The sequence below is a fragment of the Telopea speciosissima genome, chromosome 1 (assembly GCF_018873765.1).
Source record: "Telopea speciosissima isolate NSW1024214 ecotype Mountain lineage chromosome 1, Tspe_v1, whole genome shotgun sequence".
Taxonomy (NCBI): domain Eukaryota; kingdom Viridiplantae; phylum Streptophyta; class Magnoliopsida; order Proteales; family Proteaceae; genus Telopea; species Telopea speciosissima.
In genome coordinates this window covers 21,794,284-21,807,255 of record NC_057916.1, presented here as the reverse complement: position 1 = coordinate 21,807,255, position 12,972 = coordinate 21,794,284, and the positions used below count along the sequence as shown (strand labels likewise).

Genomic DNA, 12,972 nt, shown 5'->3' with positions numbered 1-12,972 from the left:
CATGATTCTCTTTCCTCTTTACCATTATATCTTGAATCATTGACGAAGAACTAAGAAAAGTTTAAGCAAAACGTTACAATCCACTACAGTATTCTTCCAATTATTTATTATTATATCAAGCGTATTCCCTTAAAATTATTTTATTTTTTGGCCTTTTTAATTTAGTAAAGATAGATGTTTTCTCTTTCAGGTCTTCCTTAAACTTTTCTACTTTGCAAGTGGCCACTTCTTTGATTAGTTTGATAAGATTATCTTCCCTCGTTGTTTATAAATTGCTGCCTTCCATCTGTTCCCGTTATTGCTCTGCTTGCCTCATTCATACATTCTTGAGGTTGGAAGATACCCTTCTCTGAGTATTGCTGGAATCTAAGATTTCAGGTACTACTAATGCTTTTACTTCTCTCATTCTTGGTCTTTTTCTTTCAATCTTATTATTGTTCAGTTGATTTGTTGAAAGCCGGCCGGAGGGGAGGATGGAGGGGGTGGGGTGGATGAGTTCAGCCATGTGAAGTTTCTTGGAAAGTGCATAACAATTTTAGAAACTCTTGATTCCAAATTCTCGTTCTCTCTCTCTCTATCTATCTACCCTCTTCTTGAACAATTCTGTGTATGGGAATATTGGTTCTGTTTGATTGAAAGTTATATCCCTTTTGGAGTTGTTTCTATTTTTGCTTCAATTCATTCTTGAACACTGCTTAAGGAATTGGTTCACCTTCAATCACTTGCTTATCTGTATAATGCTTTTCTGGACATCTTCATATACATGTTGCTTATTTGTATGTTTAGGGGTCTGCATGAATTCTCTGTAAATGCTTGATGTAGTGATCACAAGGTTTTGTTAATTCTGTCATGAATTTTGCTTTTGTTGCTGCCTTTTTTTAACCATGCTTTGGGGGGGGGGGGAGTGAATAATTTGATGGGTGATTTTGAAATTTCACCACTTATTGAGGATTTGAGATTTGAATGTTCTGGGTCTTTGGGGATACTCCTTCTAGGGACTTAAAGATATGTATTGGGAATTTGGGATTCAGGAATGAAAATATTTTGTACTATAAAGAGGTCTGTTCACTTCCAGATCTTTAATGGTTTAGCCTAAACTATTCTGTGTTTGATTTCAGTCTCCTTTGTTGTCCCCTTTTCTTCATAGATCCAATAATGTAAATCCAGATGTTAGGCTTTCAAGTTTGAGCAGTATCCATTTAGGACTCTCACACTTTTGAGGTTTCTAGTAAGACCATCCTGACTATCATGATAGGAATTAATTGTTATATAAAGTAAACAATTCATGACTACATTCATTACTATGCATCTGACCATGCTCTATTGTGTTGCTTTTTACAGCCTTTTGTTGAAAATAGAAGGAATTTGCTAAGTTCTAGGTAAATTACCAAAACGAACAGAATAAGCAATACAGTATACCCCAGCATCTAGCAACCATGGCTGAAGAAGATATCTATACTAAAGATGGCACGGTAGATTATCGTGGGAGACCGGCTAACAAGAAGAAAACAGGAACTTGGAAAACTGTCCCCTTTATCCTAGGTATTTGTCCTGCTGCACCATAACTTCCAATCTTTTTGTACTTTTTGAGATTTGATCATAAGAGATTTATCACATGGAGTTTTCCACAGGTAATGAATGCTGTGAACGTTTGGCATACTATGGGATGAGCACCAACCTAGTGAATTATCTCACTCAACAACTCAGCCAGGGTAATACTACAGCTGCTAATAATGTCACCAATTGGTCTGGAACTTGCTACATTACACCATTGATTGGAGCCTTTATGGCTGATGCCTACCTCGGAAGATTTTGGACAATTGCCGTTTTCTCAATCATCTATGTTTTTGTAAGATTCACCTAAACAATAACTCTACTCCTAATATTAAGTTCTTCAATTCAACTTGGTCAAGCAATGGTAGAAACATCTGTGTGCTGTCAAAATACCAAGCTGTCCTTTTAACCTTAAATGTTGACGAGTTGGGTAGGTCATATGAGTTGTTTGCCTAAACAACTGAATTTTTAGGCCATGCTTTTCTGTGGTATACTATGTTTTTCTCCCTGGAAAGATAAAATTTAATCTTTTAAATGGATGCAGGGGATGACATTGCTAACAATGTCAGCATCTGTCCATGGACTAATGCCAACCTGCGACAATGGTACTTGCCATGCAACAACAGGACAAACTGCCGCCTGCTTTGCAGCACTTTACCTTGTTGCTCTGGGGACTGGAGGGATTAAGCCTTGTGTCTCATCCTATGGTGCAGATCAGTTTGATGAAGCTGACGAGAATGAGCGGGTCCATAAAAGTTCTTTCTTCAATTGGTTCTATTTTTCTATCAACATCGGTGCTCTTGTTGCTGCTTCTGTTTTGGTCTACATACAGATGCATGTGGGTTGGGCATGGGGTTTTGGTGTTCCAGCAGTGTGTATGGCAATTGCAGTTGTGAGTTTCTTCTCAGGTACACCCAAGTTCCGGAACCAAAAACCAGGAGGCAGCCCTCTGACACGACTTGTCCAAGTGCTGGTTGCATCCTGTAGGAAATTTCGAGTTACAGTACCTGCTGACAAGTCTCTTCTGTACGAGCCTGCAGATGAGGAGTCTGTTGTCACAGGAAGTCGCAAGATTGATCACTCAGATGCATTTGGGTGAGTGTACTCAACCCAAGCTTCGAAACAACCAACGGTGATCACAACATTATGGAGTTTTACATTCATTCTAAGTGATCATTTTAAGGCTTCGTAGTACTGGCTGTCTTGCTCTAGTTGGTGAATGAGCACTTTAGCTTTGATTAATTTTATGCTGTGTTTGTTTTGGAACTGTGGTATTCAATAGCAAACTTCTATTGATTTGCATATGCTGTTGTTATCTACAGTTTCTTGGACAAAGCAGCAGTTGAGACAGAGAATGATCACACCAAGGTCTCAGTTAATGCATGGAGACTCTGCTCAGTGACTCAAGTTGAGGAGCTCAAGTGCATTGTACGAATGCTTCCTGTATGGGCCACTGGCATAATATTTTCTACTGTATATGCTCAGATGAGCACCATGTTTGTCTTGCAAGCTGACACCATGGACGTTAGCATGGGCCCAAACTTCTCAATCCCACCCGCAACTCTCTCCATCTTTGACACCATCAGTGTACTTATCTGGGTTCCAATTTACGACCGCCTTATTATCCCCTTTGTCAGAAGATTCACTGGGCACAAACATGGATTTACTCAACTCCAACGGATGGGAATCGGCCTTTTCATCTCAATCTTTTCTATGGTGGCTGCAGCAATTCTGGAGATAATGAGACTTCGCATGGTTAGAGAGCACAACCTTATCAATCAGACTGCGAACCTACCAATGTCAGTATTTTGGCAGATCCCACAATACTTCCTCATTGGATGTTCAGAGGTGTTCACCTTCATTGGGCAGTTGGAGTTCTTCTATGAGCAAGCACCCGATCACATGCGGAGCCTGTGCTCTGCTCTCTCACTCACAACAGTGGCCCTGGGGAACTACTTGAGCACAGTAATAGTTAACATTGTTACTAGTGTCACAACAAAGAATGGAAGTCCTGGCTGGATACCATCAGACAATTTGAACAAGGGTCACATTGACTACTTCTTTTTGCTCTTGGCCATCCTGAGTGTCCTGAACTTGATAGTTTATATCTTCATTGCAAAGTGGTTCTCCTATAAGAAGGCTGTTGGGGAATTTCGTAAATAGTTATACAATCTTAAGCTTGGATGAAAAGATTGATAGGCTGCATCAGTATACTTGTACTCTCTTTCTGTATTGGGGGTGGCAGTCTTAATTTTATTTTAATTGGTGCTTATGTACTTTTTAGTTCTCATTGTTTCTCATGGTCAGAGTTTAAGAACAAGTAAATATTTCATGTACCATTACCAGAAAAAAAAAACAATGTTTGGCTTTTCATGACCAAGGAATCAAGAATGGAGAACATGTCCTTTGCACTCTCAAAATAAATGTAATACAGTTACAATTCATCACTGCAATTCACTAATGTCTCTTTACATTTTTTAGTACCTTTCATAGACGTCATAATTTGGGTTTAGTCCAAGTTGAAGATGGTCTTAACCATATTAGCAATTTGAGGAGATCTTGTTAATTCAAATCTTCAGCTTGAGGAGTTTAAATTCATGCTTTCTGATCAGTTGTAAACTTGAGCTTCTATCATTTATTTTGTACTTCAAGACAAAAACCTTTTAAAATACAAGACCAGGCTCTTGTAATAAGTGCTGGATTAATAAGCACCCACCACCCAGCTTGGGCCTTGGTTCTTTTAGACGCCCGGGTTACATCATTGTTTACTGATGATCACTTACACTCAAGGAGGGTGGAGTTTTGCTAACAGATGCATTATGTGCCCTGAGGAAGACTCTTTCATCACATCATGATGAGTTCTTGATGAAGGTAGATTCCCAATGGTCCTTTCCTGAATCTTTCAAGACTCATCTTCATTCTTGGAGATTCAGTCTTTTCAGCAGAAGGGACAAGATTGTGAGGAGGAGGAGGAGGATTCCACAAGATAATAAGAAATAGCATTTGATGATATGAATGAAGAAAAAGAAATGCCAGAATGTTTTAAGGTGTTTCTCATACTACAGATTATGCTAGTAGAGGAATGTGGAACCTCTTAATTGCTTGGCTGTTGGTTTTCTCCTGATTTCTCAGAAGTGAAGCTAAATAGATTGAAGGAGAACTGAGTTCATATGATCTTATAAACCAGGTATTTGTTTTCGATGGCTTTGATGCCTTCATAGCACTGACTACAAAATTGGATTCAATTTTCAAATGGCTTCTCAAAAAATTTGCAGTTTGCAGAGCTATCAAGTTGATGAATGGTTGTGTGTGATGGGAGTGAGATGTTTCGGACCCTCTGCTCTTGCTCATGGCTGATCATTATTTTAACAAGATAAGGCCTCCCTTCTTCCCCTTCTTGAGTACTAAACCTAGAAAACCTTTTCCTCTGCAATTTTGATTACGATGGATTCATTCTGGCCTTATTAGCCCATGATGTGATGTTAGACTCTGATACCAAATATTAGGTACTGGACTAATACGCTAAAAGCTTCAGAGTTGATAGAACACGAAACCTTTTTTTTTTTTTTTTGTTGATTACAGAAAGACAGGCAATGCAGTAATATCCAAATTAGATTTCAAACCCTGAAAATCAAGATGCTTCAACATTCAATTGATTTAACCAAATAAACCAAAGATCCTAAAATTAAGAAGGGAAAAAGAATCAGAGATTTTTTTTTTGGGTAGAAGAATCAGATATTCTTAGGATTCAACGAATCAACGAGTTGGTATTGGTAACAATAACTTCCCATATTTGAGATTATTGATTGGTGCATGCCAGTCATGATCCTCTGCATATGTGACAAGTGCCGCTTTAGAGTTGGAACTTAGAAGGACAAATCTGGCTCAACATAGCTGAATTTGCTCGGCCAGCGTGTCAAACCGGTTTGATCCGGTTTTGATTTTTTTTTTTTTTTTAACATATATCAGGTCAGATCAAAACTAGACTGATTAGGGGTCTAATTCAATCCATAGTTGGAAAATCAAGTTTTTTATTCGACTCATCTTTTAGAAAAAACTTGGTGACTTAGCTTAGTCAAACCCTATCAAAACAAGTCGCATTTTTTAATTTTTTAATGGAATACATATGTATAAATTAGTAAAAACTCAAAAAAATATGAAAAATCAGAAAAAAAAATCAAGGAATCACAGATCATTGCATTTTGAGTTCATACCATTGAACAAGATAAGAGAGTTGAGGGTTTCTTATTGTTTTAGAATATGAATGTACTATTTTACTCAATTCAATTTCTAAGTGAATCGGATTTATGGCTTTTTTAAAAACGACAATGCTCGCCGAGTTTGTCATGACTCAGGTAAAAATACCATGTCTTATTTGATTTGGACAATTTATGATTCTGTCTCGCCATTTTTTACCTTAACCTAATCTACACGACTCTTGATCAGATTTTACAAAATTTTGACTCGACTCGGGCAACTCGCCCCAGTCAAAACTCAGTTTTTCAACTAGGACTTCAATAAGCTTTTGGTTTTTTATTGTTTCGATTTCAGTTTTTCATAAATATTTATCGATTTTGGAAATGGTCCACAGTCGACAACGGTCGGTCCAGTCAATTTGTAAAACCCAAAATCAAAGCCGAACCGATGAATAATTTGATCCGATTCAATTCGATTTTGCATATTGCAATGTCAAATTCTGATTATTGTAAGGAACTGGGAGGATTAGTTCCGTTTGCCTCGCTCCGGTTCAGGTAAATATGTGTCAAACCCTCGTGCCAGTTGGCAGCTTTACAGTACTAACCAGAGAAATTCTGGTTGTAAACAAAAAAATCACAACAATTTGGTAAAAGAAGGGATTTAGTTTAGTACTATAATTAATGTTTTAATAGGAATGGGAATTACTGCAATTCTCTGTGTTAGTGTTTTAATAGGAATGAAATTGTTTACCAAAAATAGGAACGAAATTACTGCAATCCTATCTTCTCTTTAGTCTCCTATATATAATTCAGGCGAAAAGAACCTTTTCTGTTTTTAAGTATTTGACCTCCTGCTTCCGGATTTCTCTGGGTCCAATGGTCTCATAACTCATAAGGTATTCTCCATGCACACACACTGTCTCTGTGTTGGTCTGCATTGTTTCTTTCTACTTGGAATCCTCGTCTCATCGTATTGGAATCCATTACAGCTTCTCGGGTTTTCTTCTCTGCAATCATTTGCAAACAGATTTCATATCACGTAGAATTCATATCTGTAACCTTTTCTTTGTGAATCTGATAAGCATTTCTTTGTCAAAAAAGGAAACAAAAGCCAAAAAGGGATCTGTGTTTAGAAGGGTTGTGAAGTCTGCAACCTATTTCCCAGTTTTGGTTTCTTCTGAAGAGATATTGTAATCTTACACGGGTTGTTGGATATGGGTTTTATTTTATTTTCTTCTGAGGTTGATTCTGTTTGTTAGATTGCTATGACTTTCTCCACTTATTAGATTATAAACAATTCAAAACAAGAAGAGGGAGAAGCAAACAAATTTATAGGGATTTCTTCCGCATCTTTTATTATAAATCTCTGGACTCTTCTGTATGGGTATTATGCCTCTGTTGTTTAACTTATCAAATATTGGGGGGAGGGGGAGATGGAGGAAGAAGGATTTTCTGAATCTCATCATCTTTGGTATGATTATTTGGGTAGTGATGGTTTTTGGATAAATAGTTCTGGACCTCTAGCATTGCTAGGTCATTTGTGGTAATATTGTAGATCTTCAAGGTTAACCCCTTGCTTCTGCTAGGAACAATATTTTTGGATGTTCAGCTTGCTTCTCATGAAACCCAATGTTTATTTATATTGATTATGTTCAGCTTGCATCTCTATAATAATTTTCCTCTGTTGCTTATCCTTCATCATTGATGTTTCACTTTCCTAGTTTTATGCCTGGCCATGTTTATTATAATGTGGTTGAATGAAATCAAGATAGTTGGCTAAATTTCTAAATGATCATACACTCTTGATAGTAAACTAGTTTCTGCAAGATGGGCATGTACACTCTCTCTGTATTTCTACCACCATTCTACTGATCTAATGGCTTCATGGAAGTTTGCAGGAAAGAACGTATATAAAGTACACAAAACAGGGGACCTGATACACCAGCTGTGAGAGACCAAACCAATGGAAGTAGACAATATCTATACAGGAGATGGAACAACAGACAAACATAAGAATCCTGCCATTAAGAAGGAAACTGGAAGATGGAAGGCTTGTTATTTCATACTTGGTATGATTTTCTGCCCACCTGCTTTCATGGTATCCTTCTGAGTTCTTTTGTTGGATCTGATTATTCTGACATCCTTAACACTTCATACTGCTCTCACAGGGAATGAAGGCTGTGAAAGGTTGGCATACTATGGCATGAGCACTAATCTGGTGAACTATATTGAGCTTCGTCTAAATAAAGGAAATGTCGCTGCGTCAAATACCGTCACAAATTGGTCAGGGACCTGCTATGTTACACCACTGCTTGGAGCCTTCCTAGCCGATTCTTACCTGGGAAGATATTGGACTATTGCCATTTTTTCTATCCTATACTTTTTGGTAAGAATTTATTCGAACACAAATCTATCCCGTGGTTTGGATACTCAGAAACTCAACTTGAACTGGATACAATGCCCACTCTCATCAGCAGGCTTTTCAAGCCTTTCAGGAGTGAATTTCTCCTCGAAGTCTTGAATGAATTAAAGAGTTTTAGATGGTTGAGTTTATAAATCACCATTGTCTGATATAGTGACATCGTCTTCGGAGGCTCCTCCATCCCCCTTCCTCTTTTCTCATTGATCATCACTGACTGAAAACATTAACATGATTTCGCTTGGCTGTAGGGGATGTCACTGTTAACTATGTCTGCAGCTGTACCTGGATTGAAGCCATCCTGCAACCATGATGGTGTTTGCCACCCTACACAATCTCAAGTTGCGGTCTTCTTTCTGGCAATTTACCTCATTGCTCTTGGGACTGGTGGAATCAAACCATGTGTTTCCTCCTTTGGAGCAGATCAGTTTGATGAAACTGACAAAGATGAGAAGAAAAAGAAGAGTTCCTTCTTCAATTTCTTTTACTTCTCAATCAATATTGGTGCTCTTATTGCTTCCTCAGTGCTGGTGTGGATACAAATGAATGTTGGCTGGGGATGGGGTTTTGGTGTCCCAGCTGTTGCCATGGCTATTGCAGTTGTTAGTTTCTTTTCAGGTACCCGTTTGTACCGCCATCAGAGGCCTGGAGGCAGCCCCTTGACAAGAATTTTGCAGGTCATAGTTGCATCCTTCAGGAAAATCCGTGTAAAAGTTCCTTCAGATGAGTCCCTTCTTTTTGAGACTGCAGACCAGGAGTCAGCTATCCAAGGAAGCCGCAAACTTGATCACACTAAAGCAATGAGGTAACTTCATTAAAAATAAGTTTTAAAAGCTCTATTAAGTTCCATATCATGTTTAATCCTCAATCTTAGGTAAACATAGAGTATATGGTAGCAAAATCCTTGGTTAAAGACTTAAACCTGTGTGTTGTGTGTGTGTGTGTTGGTGTGTTTCTCTCTCTCTCTATGTTTTTTGTTTTGCACTCCATATAAAATTCAATGCATAGCCCAATTCAAGTTTTTCAATTCCAAAAGTAGTTTTGCACCATTGACTGCAGCTGCTAATATTGCCAAGCAGAGCTTGAATTTGGAGCATTGCTTCATTCACCTGGATGGTTCATCAATTTAGTAGCAATATCTGCTTCTTCCTCTGTATCTAACATCAGTCCTCTTCAGTTTCTTTAACAAGGCTGCTGTGGAGACTCTGGAGGACCGCAACAAAACCTTGGTCAACCCATGGAGACTCTGCACAGTCACCCAAGTGGAGGAGCTCAAATCTATAATACGAATACTACCAATATGGGCTAGCGGCATCGTCTTTTCTGCCGTCTATAGCCAGATGAGCACTATGTTTGTATTACAAGGAAACACCATGGATCCACACATCGGTCCCAGTTTCAAGATCCCTTCTGCTTCACTTTCCATATTTGACACCATCAGTGTCATCTTCTGGGTTCCCGTCTATGACCGAATTATCGTTCCACTGGCAAGAAGGTACACTGGCCACAAAAATGGCTTCACCCAACTTCAAAGGATGGGAATTGGCCTTGTCATCTCCGTTTTTGCCATGTTGGCTGCAGGCATTATAGAGGTTACAAGGCTCAATATGGTGAGGAAGCATAACTACTATGACCTCCAGTACCTGCCCATGTCAATCTTCTGGCAGATTCCACAATACTTCCTCATTGGATGTGCAGAGGTTTTTACCTTCATTGGGCAACTGGAGTTCTTCTATGACCAGGCACCTGATGCCATGAGGAGTATGTGTTCAGCTCTCTCACTCACAACTAATGCTCTGGGGAACTACCTAAGCACTCTGCTTGTAACCATAATCACAAATGTAACCACTAGGCATGGTAGCCTTGGTTGGATACCAGATAACTTGAACAGGGGTCACCTCGACTACTTCTACTGGCTCTTGGCTGTGCTGAGCGTGCTCAACTTTCTGGTATATCTCTTGATTGCCAAGTGGTATACCTATAAGAAGGTAGCTGAGTCTCTATGAAGAAGTTCATGTAATGCTTCTCTGCTGAAGGAGAGTGGGTACCAGTGCAGGTCTTGTTTTGTTTCTGTGAATTCTTAGTTTTCATTTCAATACTCTTTTGGAGATTGAGTGATTGTGAATAGGTTAATGGAAGTGTTCAATTTCTAGTCTAGATTGAAATGACAGATCAATTCTCTCTTAACCAAGAATTGTTAGAATTTCTAGCTCTTTAATACTAGGTGCATTGTTAGGAGGCTAATTTGTATTTATATTTATTTTTTGCTGTCCTTTTTTGTGTTTAATTAGAAAAGCAAATTCTCTCAAGATTTGTATTAGCCTGATTCCTAGGTACAGACTTTGGAATCTGATTAAATTTCCTTAAAAGAGGATATGATAGTATGGATGGAAGAGAGATACTACTTATGGGCCATGAAATTCTAATTGCTTTCAATGTTGTGTTTTAGATATCAACTAGTGTAAACGCAAACTATATTGTGAAATGAATTTGGACATTTTGAAGGCGAAGTACACACATATTAAGGTTGTGTTTGCTATGCTATTTAGGTCGATAATGCATTGCAAGAAATCATATCAAACGCAGCCTTCATCTTCCACCCATGATCTTAAACATCTAGACCCAATATTTTCTTTAACATATATTTGTCATTTCATCTTTTCAACATCAACGTTTTCTGAGTGCTCAAGGAATCGTTCATGGGACTTTTTAGAATTAATGTTGTGTTTGTTATGATTTCTTGAAATGCATTCTGCTTTGGCTTGATATTGGGTTTCTAATACCAACCCATATTGAATTTAATTGCTTATTATTGAAAGCATTCTATGAACTAACCTTTTGTGATGTCCACCTTCTATCCTTTCTGGTATATTGTTGGAATTGTAATTCCCAATATATAGTCGTGTTTCATTGGAATCTTAACTTTGTGAACATATTGTCAATGTCATCATATAATCATAATGTAAGTGTCAAATTAATCCATTTTAAAAATATATACAAATTTGAATTTGCTAAGTGGTTGTTTACGATGGAATCTCCTGAACGAATGACTACTTCTGCTGTAGGTAAATTAGATATTATTGAAATTTTATAGGCAAATAGACAAAGGTATCTTATTCACAAATCAAGTTTCACCCCAAATTGAGTTGGCAATATGGCAAAGCAAATAATTGAAAAATCTAAGATTACCAAGAGAGGGCGCATGGGACGATATACATTGGAGGGCATATGATTGAATTTGAATTTGAAACTTGACTTGTGAATAAGACTACCAAGAGAGGGTGCATTGGTCTATTCAAAACATTTCTTATATATCCAATTGTCTGATACTCTGATTTGCCACATCACTCTTCCATATAACCATCCTAAATGGCCCCAAGGGGAACTATTTGCCTAATCAATAAAAAGCTGGAGAATTGGTTCGTCCAAACTCCTAATAGGAACCTTTCCTACATGCCCACTTTAAATATTGCCATATGGACAGATGACATTGCTAGTATGATTGTTGGATAGTGGGGGTAACGGTTTAGATTAGTAATGTGTCTAATTTCAAAACTTAATTTGATCAACTGCCCCATGAATGTCCATGCATGCCTATGGTAATTCAATCATTGAGCAATCTTTCATAGCCTAGACTTTTATAGCCGAGGTACACAACGTGGAATCGTTATCCTCTCCTGTTACTGCACGGTGCAGTACTGTATCGTGCGGCGCAGCAGAGACCATGTGGCACAACAGGCCCCACATGGTGCACATGGCCTCTGCAACCGCCGCACGATGCAGCACTGCACTGTGCAGTAACTGCATAGGATAAAAATTCCACAACGTGACAAACTCCAATAAGAAACTTGGCACATGAGTAAGAGACCTAGGGCTTTCGGATTCAGCTCCTCCTTGGAGGGCATCGCCCAATGAGTGTCCAATGAGGAATCCAACGGTTGGGTTGTGCTGCACACATCCCAGTAAGGGTGTCAATTTGGGACTAGAACAGGGAACCGTCCCTCTAAAACCCGGTAACGGACAGTCCCATTAATAAATGGGATGGAATTGGGATCTGGTTTTGGTACCGAATAATAAATGGGACAGGACGATTCTCGGATGGGATTCCCAATGGAACCAGTACCGAAATACAGATTAGGTACCGAAACCATTTGTACTCTTTCAAAGGGTCTATTTCATGTTATTGTATTGAAGGTATATGGCAGTAGTTTGTCCTCACTAATTCTTAGTGTTCTTTTTGAGAAACTTACATGTGATCTTAGGGAGTTTGAAGAAGTAAAACCATGAAATTCATCTTGGATTTGTACTATAAATTGCTTTCTAATAATGGAATCATCTCGGAACCATTAAAGTTCTTCTCCCTTTTTTGTCAGGCTTAGAACCGTTTAGGAACCGGTATTGTCCCGTCCCGTTAATAATCGGGATTGGGACTTAGGTTTGGTCCCGTTTACTAAATGGGACAGTACTGGGATTGGCACCTTTGTACCGGTACCAGTGTGGATCCGCCTCAAATACCGGGAACCGTCCCAATTGACACCCTTATTTCCCAACGTGTGCCTAGTCAACCATCGAGATGTGTGCTGCACAACCCAGCCGTTGGATGCCTAATTGGACGATACCCTCCAAGGAGAGGAGCCCAATACAAGGCTTTCTAACACGTTCATTTTGGAACCAGACCAGTGTTATAAAAATTAGGATCGGATCAGTCAATTTAGATCGGAATCAGCCGAGGTCGATCCCAAGTGTGACCGATTCCTGTATGAAAATTAGGGTTAGGGCTTATTACGATCAGTTCTTCACTGA

The 12,972-nt window shown here is 38.7% G+C and overlaps 2 protein-coding genes across 4 annotated transcripts; both read left to right on the top strand.

Annotated features, from left to right (window-relative positions):
• The first annotated feature begins 83 nt into the window (after nucleotides 1-83).
• LOC122665627 (protein NRT1/ PTR FAMILY 8.1-like) lies at nucleotides 84-3,830 on the top strand. 3 transcript variants are annotated; one of them, XM_043861787.1, is made up of 5 exons: nucleotides 84-378; nucleotides 1,380-1,542; nucleotides 1,632-1,849; nucleotides 2,099-2,649; nucleotides 2,877-3,830. In XM_043861787.1, exons 2-5 carry the CDS (start codon nucleotides 1,437-1,439, stop codon nucleotides 3,715-3,717), a joined length of 1,716 nt encoding a protein of 571 aa, XP_043717722.1. In that variant the 5' UTR covers nucleotides 84-378; nucleotides 1,380-1,436; the 3' UTR covers nucleotides 3,718-3,830. The 3 variants fall into 3 exon arrangements, with proteins under 3 accessions (XP_043717722.1, XP_043717718.1, XP_043717715.1); XM_043861783.1 differs by having other exon boundaries at nucleotides 1,374-1,542; XM_043861780.1 differs by having other exon boundaries at nucleotides 1,342-1,542.
• Nucleotides 3,831-6,595: 2,765 nt separating this feature from the next.
• Nucleotides 6,596-10,326, top strand: LOC122665642 (protein NRT1/ PTR FAMILY 8.1-like). The gene is made up of 5 exons (XM_043861793.1): nucleotides 6,596-6,638; nucleotides 7,637-7,819; nucleotides 7,919-8,136; nucleotides 8,421-8,974; nucleotides 9,347-10,326. Exons 2-5 carry the CDS (start codon nucleotides 7,714-7,716, stop codon nucleotides 10,173-10,175), a joined length of 1,707 nt encoding a protein of 568 aa, XP_043717728.1. The 5' UTR covers nucleotides 6,596-6,638; nucleotides 7,637-7,713; the 3' UTR covers nucleotides 10,176-10,326.
• The last annotated feature ends 2,646 nt before the right edge of the window (nucleotides 10,327-12,972 follow it).